We start from the raw sequence: 17489 nt of genomic DNA on the forward strand, positions 1-17489 counted from the left end.
CTTGTCAAATGAAGATCATTGCTTGTTTTATTTTATAGAAGTTAAATTACTATTTTGGTCATCTCATAAACTATGTTTGCCATAGGGTGATATTTATACAACAGCATCTGGACCTGCTGTTCATTATTTCTACATTCAAGTCTTTGCTGTGCATTGAAAAATATCAGATAAACCAATGTCCCATAAACCCATTAGGCAGCGTAAGCCTAGAGGTTAGAGAATTGCGCTTGGATCTCATTGCTCCCCAAAGGAATGGGTTAAATGCGGAGAGTGAATTTTAGTTGCTTTGTACTGTAACTATGTATTGAAAATAAAGTTGAATTCTAGTCTATGTCTCTCATAAAAAAAGGGATTTTAGATCCTATTAAGGTTTTATGTGGTTAAATTAAGGTTATTATTAAACAAGCCCAAGTGAAAAAAATATTTAAAATTATTTGATGCTCTTTGTTCTCATGTTAGTTTGAAAATCTTAAGATATTGTGTTGAATAATGGCTGAGCCAAAGGATTTTTATGTATCTCTCTCTCTCTCTCTCTCTCTCTCTCTCTCTCTCTATATATATATATATATATATATATATATATATATATATATATATATATATATATATATATATATATATATATATATATATATATATATATATATATATATATATATATATATATATATATATATAGATATCAGATACATTTTAGGATGAATTTGATGACTTGTATTACTTGTTTTTTTTTTCTTATTTTATTGTGGAATAGCTTGGAGTCTTTGTTTTAATATGTCTTGTGTTTTCAAATCCCAAAATGTGGATTTGTAAAAGAATCTAATGTATATATTTCTGCTGCAATTTCTTGTACAATGTAAAACAAAACAGAATTTAGACAAGGTTTTACTTGTGCTGTTACGGATCCTTTTGTATGTTTGTTATTCTTATATTTTTATATTAGAAGCAAAAAGGCAATCTTGTTATTGATAGTTCGTGCCTTGCAGTATTTGGAATCCAGCACTTTATTGTTGTTTTTGACGACACCCTGCCAGGATCCCTTTTATTCAAAAATATGATGACCTAATTCCATTTGTCAAAAATAATTTTGTCTGTACTTATGACTGAATTTGGTTGTTTTAGAGATCCGGTTTAAAACAATGTAAAAACAGTTAATAGTTTCATCAATAGAAAATGTATTATAGCTGTTAATAATTTAACCTAAAGTCCTTTTTATGTATTTTTGCTGAAATAAATATTCAAATGACATTTTGTGTATATAGTTTAAATTATTTCTCTCTCGATATGTGTTGTTTTTGCCCAGTATTAAACATGAACTTAAAGACAGACATCTTCCTTTTTTTGTCTGACATAGACAAGCAAACATGATACCAACATAAAAATTCAGATTTATTATGATATAAAAATACATCCGTTTTCTATTCCTGGACAGATTCATTGCCCCTTTGGGGTTTTACCTATGAAGGGAAAGCATGCATTTCAATGTGTTTTACCAGGAAATACATTACTTTGCTTATTTTACAATCATTTCAATTCTGCAGCCTTATTTGGGTCGTGTATTAGTTGTACAATTTATATTCAACACCGTGCAGTTGAAAAATATCTTTAAATCTTAGCACATAGATAGATAGATAGATAGATAGATAGATAGATAGATAGATAGATAGATAGATAGATAGATAGATAGATAGATAGATAGATGGATAGATGGATAGATAGATAGATGGATAGATAGATAGATAGATAGATAGATAGATAGATAGATAGATAGATAGATAGATAGATAGATAGATAGATAGATAGATAGATAGATAGATAGATAGATAGATAGATAGATAGATAGATAGTCAATCTTGTGTTAAACTTGGGGAACTTGGATGTTTTTTTTGCCACGGGGGGGCATTTACACCACAACTTCCACAGAGCGCTTTTTTGTTTTTGAACCTGCGCAGTCGCCGTAGTCGGAAAGATGGCGACCGTAGTGTTGGTTAGCCGTCCTGCGGGTGTCCTTTCAAAGATTTCAAGTAAGTATTGTAAGAACAGCAGCTGTTTGATCATATGGGCTTTGCAGCTCAATATGTTTTATGTTCATTAGAATAAACTCGCCCCTCTAACACCGACTGGCATGAAGAAAGGACACTCTGCTAGAGTGACCTTGCTAACAAGCTTGGCTAACCATCCGCTAGCAGGGTTGCAGCTAGTTGATACGTTTATTATGAAACCGTGATGTTTATCTGAGTGTTTGCACTGCAGACATATATGCAAAAAGCTTGAATCATTGCGTTGTTCAGTGAAACAGATATACATTTATTTTAGGATTAAGGTTTAGTTCAGCAATACGAAACTTTTATCATCCTGGTTTTATGCTAGCTGAAAATCTGGTCAAGCGATATTTGTGATAACAGATGTAAGCAGAAATGTTTGAGTGAATATTTCAAGTCATAGTTTTACTCTAGAAGTATATTACATTTCAGTCGATAACAAAGAAGCACGTATAAAGGTTAAGAAATGGGGCAGCTTCGATGGAATGGTTGTTTCAACATATCATGAGGCCTGTCTGACAGTATGACCCAAAATGACCCCAAAAGATTTGCATTTAAAGTCTACTTTAAACTAGCAGACATGTCAAGCATGAGCATTTCTCAGGGATTTATCTCACTACATAGAATGTTACCCTGCTGCAGCAAAACCTGTTAGTCAGCTGTCAGTGGAAATTAGGTGGAATGTCTAAAACATGCACAGATCACTGCTTCGAGTCCTGCTTTTATGTCATTTTAAACATGTTTAGTTAAATCTTTTTATGAACTTTCTTAATCGATTGGATTCTTAGATAATCAAACATTTAACAATCTGTGCTCTACCTTTTTGCTTAAACGAAAATTAATTAATATCAGAGTTCCTGTGTTTAGCTTAAATATCAGGCTTCATTTTTGTTTCTCTATTTTTCGGATAATGAAAAATAAAGCTGATTAGGGCCTTTACCAAGCTTTTAAGTTTATATATATATATATATATATATATATATATATATATATATATATATATATATATATATATATATATATATATATGTAACCAAGATATAATGAAAACCAGAAAATGTAAACATTCAGACATTTGATTTTTAGTATTTGATTATTGCTTGGTTTATAAATTGTTGTTCATCTTCATTTAAATCAAACAGATTATGTGGAACACCGTTTATGTAAAGCTGCAGTTAATGTTTTTCATTCCAAGTTTAGTACAAACCTGAATGAAACAAAACATCTATCAAACAAAAAGCGGTTATTTTAAAGCGTTATTTTGAAAGGAAGTATTTGTCATTTGTATCCTTTTTGAAGATGCCTTGTAATTACTTCATTTTTGTTGAATTTAAAATATTCTAAGCTTTCAAAAATAACCTCCAGCACATTTTTCCTTTCTCTTATGGTTTATTTATTAGAAAAATAAATCTGAATCAATCTAAATTAGTTACCCAAAAAAAAAAAACAACAAAACGATTTTTGTATCAGCCTTAACATATTTCTTTAAGTTTGAAAAGAAAACAAAAATTTTGTTCTAATCCAGATATGATGTGATTACTTTTTACATCAAAGTGTGTTCTGTTGGTTATTGGAACTTTATATCTGTAATGTTGAAAAGAATATTTAAATAGTTGACTTGTGTAATAATAGAGTAGAAAATTAGTTATTAATATGTTTTTCTCTCCTGCTATCAGGCAGCTCCTGTCCTAGTGCCTTTGCAGCTGCATCTGTCGCTACAGTGCAGCAGAGGAAGCTGCACCATGCCGTCATCCCCAAAGGGAAAGGAGGACGCTCATCATCCAGTGGAATAGCCGCCACAGTGTTTGGAGCTACAGGTTTCCTGGGACGTTATGTGGTCAACAGGCTGGGTGAGGGTTTGTTTTTTGTGTTTGTGTGGAATTACAGACCTAATAGTTAGCAAGTTATTGTTGAGTGGTTTTAAAGTTCCCTGAATGTTGTATGGCTCTGCAGGTCGGATAGGATCTCAGATTATGATCCCCCACCGCTGTGATCAGTATGACCTCATGCACTTCAGGCCCATGGGTGATCTGGGGCAAATCCTTTTTGTGGTAAATAGCATTTAAATACATTTACAGGCAATATTTGATTGAATTGTTGCTAAAACGCTTTGTGGTCATCTGTGTAAAAGGAGTGGGATGCAAGAAACAAAGAGTCCATCCAGCGGGCCATCGAGCATTCCAATGTGGTCATCAATCTGGTGGGCAGGGAGTGGGAAACGAGGTGAGTTAATCTAGAATTAAAAATTGTCAAAGGTGATGTTTAAAATGAATTAAGCAGTTCTGTCCTCTTTCTTGGTGGAAAAAAAGGAACTACCGCTTTGAGGACGTCTTTGTCAACATCCCTCAGCAACTTGCCAGGGCAACAAAGGAAGCGGGAATCTCTAAGTTTATCCACATGTCGCACATCAACGCCGACATCCGCAGCCCCTCCAAATATCTGAGGAACAAGGTTTGTGACTGGTTCTGGACCCTTAACACCAACTTACACTGGTCTGTCATATATGTGCCTAGTTACATTTTATGCCAAAGCTGATTTTTGCATAATGGCGCTGTCAAACTTGGGAGATTTAGCTGACATATGCCAGCATACAAAAAATTTGGCAAATTTGCTGGCATACGTTGGCTAGGTTATGGTTAAGTTTTGTATAAGTTATGAGCACGTTGACATACTGGAAGTACATCAAGAAATTTTGAGCAAATTTTAAACATATGCCAGCGTATGCTCATACGTGGGCCAAAAGTTACAAGTAAGTTATCTGATTGTTGACATACGTTGAGTCTAAGTTACTCATAAGTTGTGGCGTCTAGCTTATCCAAAACTTATGAGTACTGTGTGTATAACTTATGCGTACTTATCAAGAACTTATCTCTAACACATATGAACGTTGACATGTTCCAGACGACCGCTGAACATGTTTCTAACTTACAGCTACAGTATAATGGCATATTGGCAGCGTTTTGGTAGAAACAGGAGGAAACAATCAGTTCTCCTCCAGACTTCCTCACCATCGTTGGGTGAAGGAGAAGGTGAGTGTGATGGATTCTTCCTGCATTCACGGCCAGGGCCAACAAACTTCCTATCAAACAGGGTGTTGAATGTGCTGTGACTTTTTTTTTTTTTTTAAGCTTTTTTATTGTCATTACACTGTCACGAGTACAGAGCAATGGAATTCACTCCCTGAATTGCCATTGTGTGACGCCTGGATAGCAGTGTGAGCTGAAGGATCTTGCTCAGGGACCCAGAGCGGCAGTCTGTGGGAATGGGGCTTGAACTCAGAACCTATGGAACTCAAATGCAATGCCCCCCGAACGATTAGGCCACCACTGCACCAAACTGTAACCCCCTTTTTTTTTTTTTTTTTTTTTTTTGGCAAATCTTCTTGTGCTTCATAGGCCGGGCGCCTCGCTGCCCCCTTCAGGACACTGGCTTGTGCATCATTTCATGGGGATTACGCTGCTGTGCGTTATGCATAAGTTAGGCTGTAGTTGGACTTAAGTTTTCGACTCGTTTTGAATATTCTATGTATATGCCCAAAATGTAAATAACACAAAGAAAGTTCGGCGTTTTAGAAGATTCTGGGACGTCAGCCATGTCTAAATCATCATCGTATGACAGCGACCAAAACCTGTTCTCTCTTCTCTCGCCCCAGGCTGTAGGAGAAGAGGTCGTTAGAGAAGAGTTTCCTGATGCTATTATCATGAAGCCAAGTGAGATGTTTGGCAGGGAGGACAGATTCTTCAACTATTACGCAAGTAAGAACACTTTGTGCTTAAGTCATTGACTAATTACGATGTTTGTGTGAAAGTAAACATATAGAAACACAGTTAAACAGCTACAATTTCACAACCTTTGCCATATTCTCAGATATGCGCTGGTTTGGCAACGCTATTCCTCTTCTGGCTCTGGGAAAGAAAACTGTGAAACAACCGGTTTATGTAAGTGCTGTTTAAGGAAGATGTATTTTTTCTTTCTTCTATTCTAATATGCAATATTTTGAATTTTGCAAACAAAGTGAAAAGCCTCTACAGCAATTCAAGAGAAAGCCTTAAAATCTTTTTTAAAAACTCATGAAACAGACCTAGATCAAAATCAGACTTAATTTAATATTTTGTTGAACAACCTTTTGATGCAATTACTGCAATTAAAAGTTTCATCCAAGTGTTAATGAGACTTCTGCTCCTTTCAGTTGGTATTTTGGCCCACTGTTTATGAGCAAACCTCTCCAGGTGTCTCAGGTTTGAATTGTCCTTTTCCAGGCTGCATGTTTCAGCTCCTTCAAAGATGCTCAATAAGATTTAGGTCAGGGTACATTGGCCACTTGCACATTGCTCTCTAGAATCTCATGGTATTCTTCAGATTTCATTGTGTAGTTTAGGACATTCCAATTTGTCTTTTTTACCCCCGCCAAGAGGTTATATTTTCACTTGAGTTATTTAAAGGGTTATGAATGCATCTTAGTTACATTTTTCCCAGAGGTGCGTCTCATGCAAATAAGAAAGTTCCTTAACACTAGAACTCCCAAGGCAGTCATTTTGACAGTTCTGAGATTTTAAAAGGGAAAGAACTGTATTTAAATTAAAATGAATCTGATGTTGCTCATGTTATTTGACTTTTTCTGTTTCTATATTTCCTTAATTTTCACATAGTTTTTTTTAATAAAATAAAAAATAAAATATGGTTAATTTTACCTCGATCTCCCACAGCCGTCATTTTGACGGCTCTATTAGTTGCATTGTAAATTCTTCCCGCAGTTGATTTACGTTCGGTACCATTGCCTAGCAACCAACATTCCACCTAGAACTCTTTGGCTAATATGGAAAAAAAACAGCTTTCAGAAGTAACCTAACAGCTAAACAGGCTTTAGAAATGCTTCAAAAATACTGATGATAGCGATTCGGGTGGATAGGGAGAGACCGATTAGGAGGACTTAATAGGAAGCGGCTCAGATTCTGACAGCGAGTCAGAGGATGATCAACGCAGACGTATCAGTGACCCATCAGACCAAAGTGAAACTTTTGTTCAAGCAGTGCCCACGCCTCAGCCGGTACACTCAGCGACCCAAAAGCCAAACCAGAGCCTGTGGTCTACTATAATCACACACAGGTCGGTGTGAACGTGTCAGATCAGATGATTAAAAAGGATTCTGTAAAAGCTCCGACGCAAAGGTTGCATATGGCTGTCATTTACAATCTCCTGAAAATAACAGCTATAAACGCATTGGTTTTGTTCAGGAGCTGCTTGAATGTCACTTTTTCCAGCAGAGATTTTATCCTTGAACTGGTAAAACAGTTGCGGGCAAACCGCAGGTTTCCAGCCCCTCCGCCCGCTGAAGAGCAGCGTTGGCGTGGCACAGAAAACAGCGCCAGGAGCTTCAGCGCTGCACAAAGAAATGCTCACATTATGTTTCTCATAAATGTGAAAAGGTGGTGTAGGGGAAATGTTTGGGGGGAATCAATCAATTTCTGTAAATAAAATTGTCATTTCAACCTTTGAACCTGTGTAGTAAAACAGTCTTACTCTACGGATTTATTTTTAATACAAATTTAGAACACAAATAATATATATATTAGATTTATTTTAAGGTTTGCATATCCACAATGGGTTTATATCGCACACTAGAACAATTTCAGTTGATGACATCATCACTACTTCACCTTTTATCTCATTAGACAGTTTTTTCTGAGCTCTTTTGTTATCCTATATATAATCTATCTCTTTGCCATCAATGTTCTCCTGCTGCCTCTTCCAGGAAGGTTGGCTATTGTCCCATGGATCTTAGATGTCTGAATAATATGTTCAACTGTAGTCACAGAAGCATCAAGATGGTCTTATAACCTTTATCTCAAATGTGCTTGTCAAGTTTTTTTTAAAATTATTATTCACTTCCTTTGGTCCATGTTGAGTGTGGTAATCAGTTTGCTTGTTAGAAGCAGCAAATGCAGATGTTGGTAATGTCGCTAAGCCCAGTTGAGTAATAAACCTACTGGTACGGATTCTTTCCCCCCTCTCAGGTGGTGGATGTGGCCAAAGCCATCGTGAATGCCATCAGAGACCCAGACGCTAACGGGAAGACATACGCCCTTGTTGGGTAAGTTAATGATCTACTCTGAGTCAGAGTTTAAAAAAAAAAAATATCTAAAATATGTTCACAATTTCATAAGTAGGCCTTTAAATAATTTTTATGTACTGTATGCACTGTAGAGTTAAGGCAGAGGAACCCCTGTGTTTAATTTTGTAAAAACAAAACACACACACACAACTTTATCCTTCAGAGGGAAAATCAAAGATTCTTGTTAAATCATCCAAAATATTAGTGACTAACTGTATTTTGTTACCCAGATCATTAAGAGTATTTAATGTTCTATTTACACATCCTGAACTTTACCCAATTTAGTCAAACTACAACCACAGAATTATTACTATTTTTATTAATAATATTGGGTTTTTAGTAGGTTGTAGAGCAACTGGGGAGGTTGGATGGTTGTGATCTAAAATAATCCAAGGTTCTCCAAATACTTTGCATTAACATAAGTATTATATTAAAAACTTGAAAGTAACCAACGTGCATCAGAAGTGACCTCATTATTAGCCCCGCCATGCCTACTGTTATCTCATAAGAAGTATGTAAAGTGGCTAAATACCACACCAATAAGCTCTTTGTAAATTCCTCGACTGAAGGAGAGCATTTATCAGAGAAACAGCAGAGACAACCAAGGTAACTCTAGCGAACCCGCAGAGATCCACAGCTCAGCTGGGCTAAACATTCACCTGGATCGCCACCACTGGCGCACATCACAAATCCTTTTTTGTTATAGAAAAGCAAAAGAAGAAACGTAAGAGAAGTGCTGTTTTCTACACAGCAAACATGCAGAGAGCACTGCTCTGCTCAGATTAGGGGGCGGGGAATTTGTTTTGCAAGATTAATTAATGTGACAAAATGTGGAAATGTGAGGTGTGAACAGCAAAGAATAAAGCTTTGTCTAAAATATATATATATACGTTTGTGGTTTTACTTTCATTGAAATTTTGGCTAAATTATTAGACAAAGCTTCTTTCTTTTTTTTTCTTTTTTTAAGAGATAAATACATTTTTAATTAAGAAGCCTTTTTGGTTTTAGTTCTTTTTTTTTTAACAGAAAACATTTCTGGCCTCAGGCTGTCAGTATGTCACTGTTTGTCATTGTTGCTTTGGAAAAACTGGGTCCATCGGTTCAGTCTATTAATAACTGACTTTGTGTTTCTGAAGCCCAAACCGCTATGTCCTTCATGACCTGGTGGAGTACATCTACGCCGTGGCCCACAGGCCTTTCGTGCCCTACCCTCTGCCTCGCCCTCTCTACCAGTAAGCACACAATTCCAGTTTGACACTCTTTCCCCTTTAGACACACAGGATCTGGACCCAACAAAAGATGACGTTAAAAGAAAAAAAATTTTCTATGTTGACGTTCTACCCTTTTATCCTAGACATATTTTAAACAAAACTTGTCTAAACACTGTTATGTTTAAAGGGTGATGACGAAGTGCCTGCTTCTTATTTTTAGCCTCGCAGCAAAGATTTTTGCAATGAATCCCTTTGAACCATGGACAACTCCAGATAAAATCGACAGGGTAAGATCATGAAAAACAGACTGGTTCTTTGAGTTAGATTTAGTTTTTCCTACATAATGATTAACTTTAATCTTGTGACTTGATTTTTTTTCCCAAGTTTCACACAACAGACATGAAGTATCCAGGACTTCCTGGCCTGGAGGATCTGGGTATCACAGCTTCCTCTGTAGAGCAAAAGGCAATTGAGATCCTTCGTCGCCATCGCCGGTTCCGTTACCTTGAAGCTGAACTGGACGAGACAAAGCCTGCCAAGACAGTCAACTATTAAACTAAAGCAGGAAAATCTCCTTCAATAATTCGTCTTTCTTTAGTGGTATTCTGTACATAAATAAAAGACTATCCTTACAGAGTATTTGTGGGGTTTTTTCTGCTTCACAGTAGTATAAAATTTTTAAACAATGATCATACTAAAACAAATCAGTTATATAAAATAATTGTATTTGTTTCAGTGTCTATAAAAGGCAGATAATAATTATACATTTTATTTCAAAGGCGCCTTTCTGGACACTCAAGGTCACCATACAACGGATGAAAACAATGGCAGGCTGGTCTTGTGTCGTTAGAGCACATGACCCATGTATGGAGGCGTTTTGTCCTCAACGCGGCCAACCCGGCTTCAAATCTGACCTGTGGTCCTTTGCTACATGTCTCTCCCTCTCTCTCATACCCCCTTTCCTGTCAGCCTATTGTCCAAAAAACAGCCGCTAGTGCTGTAAAAACTGAACAAATAGAAAAGGCAGAAAAAGTCAAAACAAAAACCATTTAAAAAAATGCACAGGCTGGAACAGGGAAATTGATATTAAAGAGAATAGGCGATTTGAAATGGAGGAGTGAGTCCGTGTTTCTAGGTAGGGGTGGTAGAGAGGGGGGCACAGCAGCTCTACTCCCCATGGTGGCAAGATGAGCAGAAGGGACGAGCAGGTGTAAAACAGATGAGGATCTGAGAGGGTGGGAGGGGGTTGGAACATGCAGGAGGCCTGACAGATATGGGGGGGCAAGGTGATGAAGGGCCTTGAATGTCACCATTGGAATTTTATATTGAATGCGGAACTGCAAGTAGAGCTGTTGGAGAACCGGGGTGATGTGGTGGAAATAAGTTCTTGTTATAATGTGGGCAGCTGAGTTCTTGACCAGTTGTAGTTTATGGAGTGATTTTTGAGGAAGGCCAAAGAGGAGAGAATAAATAATCCAGTAAGGACGTGACTACGCTGTGGACAAGTATGGCAGCAGACTCGGAGTGTGGAGGGACGGAGGCAGTTGATGGTTCTTAAGTGGAAGTAGGCAAACAAGGTAATGTTATTGATATGGGATTAAAAGGATAGGGTGCTATCAAGGATGACACCCAGACTCTGGGGTGACCAGGGGTCACCTGGGGGGAAGGTGAGATGGAGGGGCTATCGGTTTTGGAAATAGTTTAGAGAAGAATTTAGTGCCAATAAGGAAAGCCTTACTTTTACTACTGTTTAATTGAAGGAAGTACTTGGTGAACCAAGGTCAGAGATGCAATCTGTGAGGGAGGTGGGCAGAAGAGAAGACAATGGTTTTGTGGTGAGGTAGAGCTGGGTGTCATCAGCATTGCAGTGGAAATGCATGTTAAATTGGCGGACGATACTGCCAAGGGGAAAGAGGTCGATGATGAAGAGGAGGGGCCCCAGGACAGAGCCCTGGGGCACACCTGAGTTGACGGGGAGGGTATGGATTTGCAGGTCTTCAGTTGAATGAACTGAGTATAACCAGAGAAGTAGGAAGTAACAGAGCGTTAATGATGCTTAGTGATCAAACCTTTGTTTATAGATGTTCGAGATCGGCCTATTTTTCAGTGTAGTCCTGTTTCTCTGACTGTAACTGGCTGGATGTGCTCTCTCCACCCTTTGACATGGAAGCTGGCTTGGAGCTTTTCTGCCTGGTTGTGTGTTTCCTGGATGGGGTCACCTTTTACAGTTGCCCTTTGTATCAATGCTTCTGTCTCCTTGAACCCCAGTCGGCCTCGGCAGATGGCCGCTCACAGTGAGCCTGGTTCTGCTGGAGATTTCTTCAATCATGCTTAGTGTGAGGGATACCTTTGAGTCAGAGAGTCAATGCCATGGTTTTCCTTAGATAGAAAACTTTGAATCAATTTGACTATATAATCTGGTGAACTGTAAAGTGCCTTGGGATGACATGTTGTGAATTGATGCTAGATAAATAAAGTTAATTGAACTGAAGCCAATCGATTAAAGCCTACTGAGGAGGGTGGTGTGACAGACGGTATCAAAAGCTGCACTCAGATCAAGGAGGATGAGGATGGTGAGTAATCCAGAATCGGAGGCCATGAGGAGTAGTGATTTAGATGAGTGCTGTTTCAGTGCTAAAGAGTGGTCGGAAGCCAGACTGGAACTCTTCATACAGGCTGTGTAAATACTAAACAGACTGTTTTCAAGCCCTTATTTCTGAATTAGAAAGATACAGTATGCTCCTCATAATAATGACATGCCGTTTAAGGTAAGAATTAATGAACCTGTGAATTATATATGCAATGCAGACAGTCTAGGTTTGATACTACTTTAAAGCCTCATCTAAATAAATCCTATTTTATTTATTTTACTATGCCATGGAAAAAAATTAATATTTTTCAGGCAGAAATGTAAGCCTTCTGCTCAGCATGTATTTTTCATTACCTGCAGACTGTATTGGGTCTTGTTTGTTGTTCTAATGTAAGGTGGCATAGAGCACTGATCTCTATTCACTGGATTGCTGATAGATTGCTGATAGGTACACCCCTTTTTCACAAAGTTGCGCCATAAAAATTCATGTAATGTAATGACTATAACAATATATAGATACATGTATATTACATGTAGATCATCAATTTAGCACCTTTGGCACGTCATCAGAAAGTGCGTATGTGTAATCTTAATATCTGGGTACAGTATTATATTCCTTTAACACGCTAATTTTGTTTTGATGGAACTGTATAATATATTACATGATTTATAGACTTCATACTGACTATGCAATATGATGTGCATATTTCCTCCTTTAATGAATCTGTAGCCCTGATTTAGATTAAACTAAACAAGCCTTGTTAGTCCAATCTAAGGACTTAAGGTTGATTTTTAAGGCTGTGAAAACAAAAAAGGCACCTTTTCTGACCATCAAATACAACTACCGTATGTGTGATTTATAAATGTATCTCCATTTAGCACTTGTGACTTTACAATGTTATTAGTAATATGAACAATTATAAGTGCATAAAAGATAAACACTGCCTTGTTTTATTCTAAACTCATAAAGAAAAACATTGACAACATAACATTAGGAAGCACTAATTATTAACCCTTAATATATAGCTCAGCTTACTGGACTTTTTTTGTTTACGGCCATTTATATTTATGTTTCTGGTCCACTTAGGTTGAGAAAAATCAGATAACCAATGATTTTGCACAGGTCTATAAAAGTTATCTTTCAGATAAGACATGTTTTACAGTTCAACCTGAGCTTTAAAGCTTGTTTAGTTGATTAGTCTCTGCATGGTAGAGAGAACAGAAAGACATTGACCTGATTTCCAGTCTGAAACTACTATGAAGGTGTATTTCAGAGTCGGTGTTATTGGAGCTTTTTTATTTTTGATGTACATATTTATTTCCATTACTGGAAAGCTTGGGGTGAAAAAGTTGGATCCAATAAGAATCATAGATCAAGAGGATATCAGTAGAAAATTGGACAGAATTGAAGAAACCCTAAACAAGCTGGGTGAGTAACAGATTTCTAAATAAATCAAAGCAAACAACTAAATCTGTCCTTTGAAATTGCTTAAAGATCTTTGAGTTTCTTTACTTAGCTGTAGGCAAGAAGTTAGAATAAACTTTGATAAGTCACACTTAATACAACTTCAAATTATGTATATTAAACTATCATCATAATGATAAAAACAAATCCGAATCAACCTAACATCAACTACAGTCCAGTTATCTTCAAAATACCATGAGTATTAACATCTAATGATATTTCTGGTTAAATTGTCCTTCTATAACCTAGCTATTTATTTGTAACCTTTAAAAAGTGATATAAAACCAACAGTACAAACTGTTAGAACATTCCTGAGGCTGATTCTCTGAGTGTCTCACAAATAGGCTATATGTCAGATTCCAAAACTTTCTGAACTTCAGCCAGCTCCTTTGTTTCCTGCCTTTCATTACTAGACAAAATCAATAATCCAGGTTTGTATGATCTCAGTAACTTACTAGAATCCACACCTTGATTAATCTGCCTCTTAAGTAATGAAAGATAAGCTGGCTGAAGTTCAGGAAGTGGTTAGGTTTGGAATATAGCCCAATGAATAAAAGGAACTGTGTTGACAATGCTCGTCTGAGCAGGCTGTAAAGCAAGGTGGACTGAGTATTATGATACTGGGATCTTGATAACTGATTAGTTTAACTACATTAAAATATCTTAAAATGTTGCTTCATGCTGGAGACTGTGTGCCATGAATGTGAGGGAGGGGCAGCATCTTGTTTCCAGACCAGCAACATGAACGTTACGAATGGCGGATAACACCAACAAAAGGAAATGCACAAGCAGTGCAAAGTGTACAGTGTAGGCCAGTGATTCCCTTAGTGGTCCGCCAGTGCATCGCAAGGGGTGCAGGAAAATATTTTATTTAATAAAATAGAGTTGGGATCTGTTTTGTTAGAACACAACTGAAAATGTAACTTTTTTCAACCAAAAAGTAGGTTTTTCTTATATGTTTGAGTTCACTAAAACCAAGCAGAGGAAGAGACTGGATCTAGAGATCAGCCTGGTATTAGCTGTTTTTCACACTGAGCAATCAGAGTTCATCAAAGCAGTTTAGGGGTCTTGATGAAAACAAAGTAAAAGTAATTATGTCAGTAACAATATTTTGTTCCCAACTCATCAAGTTTAAATATAACGGGATTCTGCAGAGCTCCAGTTTAATAAATACAGGTTTATAATATGATTTCATTTGTATTTATTTTGATTCCTTACTAACTTCCAAGAACTTTTTGTTTAAGATGGAAAGAATAAATGATAAGAATTGAATGCTTAAATGAAAAGAATAAGTAAAATAAAGTTGATTTTATAATCAATTATTATAGGTTCCACTTTTGGACAATTATCAATACTTTGACTAAGAGAGGTACTCATGGTCATGCAAAATGCCCAAAGAGGTACATAAGTCAAAAAGGTTTGGAAACACTGATGTAGGCTGTTTTGATGTAAAAGTTAATGTTGCATGTCAGGTGCGTGCTTTGATGCCGCAGTTGTTAGTGTATGGAGGCCTTAGTTCTCAACGTGGCCGACCCAGGTTCAAATCAGACCTGTGGTCCTTTGCTGCATGTCTCTCCCCTTCTCTCATGCCCTCTTTCCTGTCAGCCTTCTGTGAGAAAAATGAGCCACTAGTACCGTAGAAACTCCAAAAAAATATATTTTAAAGTTGCACATCCATCTAAGCAATCCAAAAATTGACAACATTTCCAGAACAATTTCCAGATCAATCAAGAAATTTTCTTTCGACTTTTAATATTCTAGGCATATTTTGAGCAAAGATCAAACATTCCCTGCAAAAACAATCTAGAAATAATAAGTAAAGATTTATTAATTTAAGTGATTAAGTGTATTTAGACTTAATTGAGTAGGTAAGATGATTTGCCAATGGAATAAGATTTTTTCTCTTAAAATAAGATAATTGGATAATATTCACTCGGAATAAGACAATACAATAGTTTTTTCTTATTTTAAATGTTAATTGTCTTGTTCCATTGGCAAAGTGTCTCGCTTACCTCCTCAATTCAAGACAAAATGCACTTATTCTAGGAAAAACTATTTTTTGCTGCGTTGCTCCTCCTAGAAAACTGAGTAACATTTACTTCTGTTTTGTATTTCCCAAAAAAGCAAAGTTCATAGACAAACCCAGCCAAAAGATCTCCAATGAAGTCCTCCCTCCAAATAAGAAAAAAGAAAAGCCAAAAAATCCGGTGTCCAAGTTATATCCCAACTCCTTCCTGTTTACAAAGTGGGGCGATGATCTGTCAGAAGAGGAACAGAAGGAGGCTGAAGCTCTTTTTCAGATTTATGGATACAATGCCTTCCTTAGCAACCGCATTCCTCTCGATCGGAAACTTCCCGACATGAGAGATCCCAGGTAAGTGTTGCTGCAAAAAAATCCTGATAGTTTATACAGTTTTGTGTGTGTGTGTGTGTGTGTGTGTGTGTGTGTGTGTGTGTGTGTGTGTGTGTGTGTGTGTGTGTGTGTGTGTGTGTGTGTGTGTGTGTGTGTGGAAAAGTTAAAGATCATCTCACACCATGCAGATGTCTGAAGAGGAATTATCCCAAAGATCTTCCCAGCATCAGCGTTGTGCTGATCTATGTAAACGAGGCTCTCTCTGTGATTAAGAGGGCAGTATGCAGCATCATTACCCACACACCAAAACACCTGTTGAAGGAGATCATTCTGGTGGACGATCACAGTACCTACAGTAAGTTTGGCTTTGGTCTAACAATCTAATTATCTAATATCTAATTTTCAAGACGTTGTTAAAAACTATGATTTAGTGAAAAGTAGCATTATTTTGCTAATAAAACCAAAGAAAACAAAAATGTATTTTCAAGCTGAGGAAAAGTTTGACTCCCTACCCTTCTATTGATGGTGTATCCCCTTTAGGCTGGATTGCCATCAGTGAGGAGCTTAAAAAAACTCCTTACTTCCAGCTGTGAGACTGAGCTTTAACAAGATACAAGAATTTTCCATTTCTAATATTCTCCACCAGTCCTTGGTGAAATGTTTTGGGTCATCATAATATTTTGGGGTCCATTTCTGCTTTACCGATTATAAAGATGGTCTCACAGATTACCGCTGATTTAAATTTCGTTAGCAGGTACAGAAAATCCGCAGCTTCCTTTCTTAAAATGTAACTAACCCCCATTTTTTTATTTCTTATGTTTGAATGTGGGCTTGTTTAGCGCTGTAGTATTTGTTGAAAATTTGCCTTACTGCTGCCCTTGCAGAGTTGAACAGTGGCAAATGCAGTTGAATTTTCCTTAAATGTTACAAGCTGTAACAGGTTTTTTCTGACTTCAATCACCATAACCCTGAGCTAAGTCAGCACATGGCTTGAACTGATAAGATTGAAGCCCACAGGGCTCCAAGAAGCCTTCCTTAACCCTCCTGTGCAGAGGGGGCTGGAAAATAATCCACCTCAAAAAAACTTGTGCTCTGCATACCTATCAGTTAACCTGGCATAAGCCAGATTCATACTTGTAGTCAAGTGGGAATGCTTATGCATTCCCACTTATTGTTTTTCTGTTTATATTTATCAAGTGGGAATGCTTATGCATTCCCACTTATTGTTTTTCTGTTTCTCTTTATCAAGTGGGAATGCTTATGCATTCCCACTTATTGTTGTTCACTTCAAATTTTTTCTGACTCTAACTAGTCCCGCAGTTTTCAACCGATTTCAACAATTTTGGTATCAAAACGTTCAGCTTGTTCAGGAGAATTGTGCTATGTCTTTTGGTAAAGATATTTTTTGTAGTTTTTGCGATATTCTGCTTTTTCTGCGTTTTTTTTTGTCCCATTGAAATGCATGTAGAATTCTTAGATTTCAGCAAAATTCAGATAAAACTTTATCATCTTCGACCTTTAACTACTTCAGCATACTTTCAGCTAGAAACACCATTCAACTTTTAAAATGTTTCCGTATCTTTCTGCTATTACTGTTTAACTCAGCTTTTTGCTCACTTTTACAGTTTTGCTTCAGTGAAGCTTCAAACTTTAAAAGAAAATTTTAAGATTTTCAGATTTATAATGGAAGTCTATGGACGGAATTCTTCAACTGCT

At 36.9% G+C, this 17489-nt stretch overlaps 2 protein-coding genes across 2 annotated transcripts; both read left to right on the top strand.

Moving 5' to 3' along the window:
* The first annotated feature begins 1946 nt into the window (after nucleotides 1–1946).
* On the top strand, nucleotides 1947–10004 carry ndufa9a (NADH:ubiquinone oxidoreductase subunit A9a). Its single transcript, XM_038277771.1, has 11 exons — nucleotides 1947–2024; nucleotides 3719–3892; nucleotides 3996–4093; nucleotides 4174–4265; nucleotides 4352–4493; nucleotides 5695–5797; nucleotides 5910–5980; nucleotides 8057–8133; nucleotides 9291–9386; nucleotides 9586–9652; nucleotides 9750–10004. The coding sequence occupies exons 1-11, from the start codon at nucleotides 1970–1972 to the stop codon at nucleotides 9918–9920; spliced, it is 1146 nt and encodes a 381-aa protein (XP_038133699.1). The 5' UTR covers nucleotides 1947–1969; the 3' UTR covers nucleotides 9921–10004.
* Nucleotides 10005–13071: 3067 nt separating this feature from the next.
* Nucleotides 13072–16157, top strand: LOC119778510 (probable polypeptide N-acetylgalactosaminyltransferase 8). Its single transcript, XM_038277772.1, has 3 exons — nucleotides 13072–13384; nucleotides 15545–15794; nucleotides 15962–16157. Exons 1-3 carry the CDS (start codon nucleotides 13213–13215, stop codon nucleotides 16155–16157), a joined length of 618 nt encoding a protein of 205 aa, XP_038133700.1. The 5' UTR covers nucleotides 13072–13212.
* Nucleotides 16158–17489: the final 1332 nt, after the last annotated feature.

This window comes from Cyprinodon tularosa, unplaced genomic scaffold (genome assembly GCF_016077235.1).
Source record: "Cyprinodon tularosa strain WSP-4 unplaced genomic scaffold, ASM1607723v1 ctg1340, whole genome shotgun sequence".
NCBI lineage: Eukaryota > Metazoa > Chordata > Actinopteri > Cyprinodontiformes > Cyprinodontidae > Cyprinodon > Cyprinodon tularosa.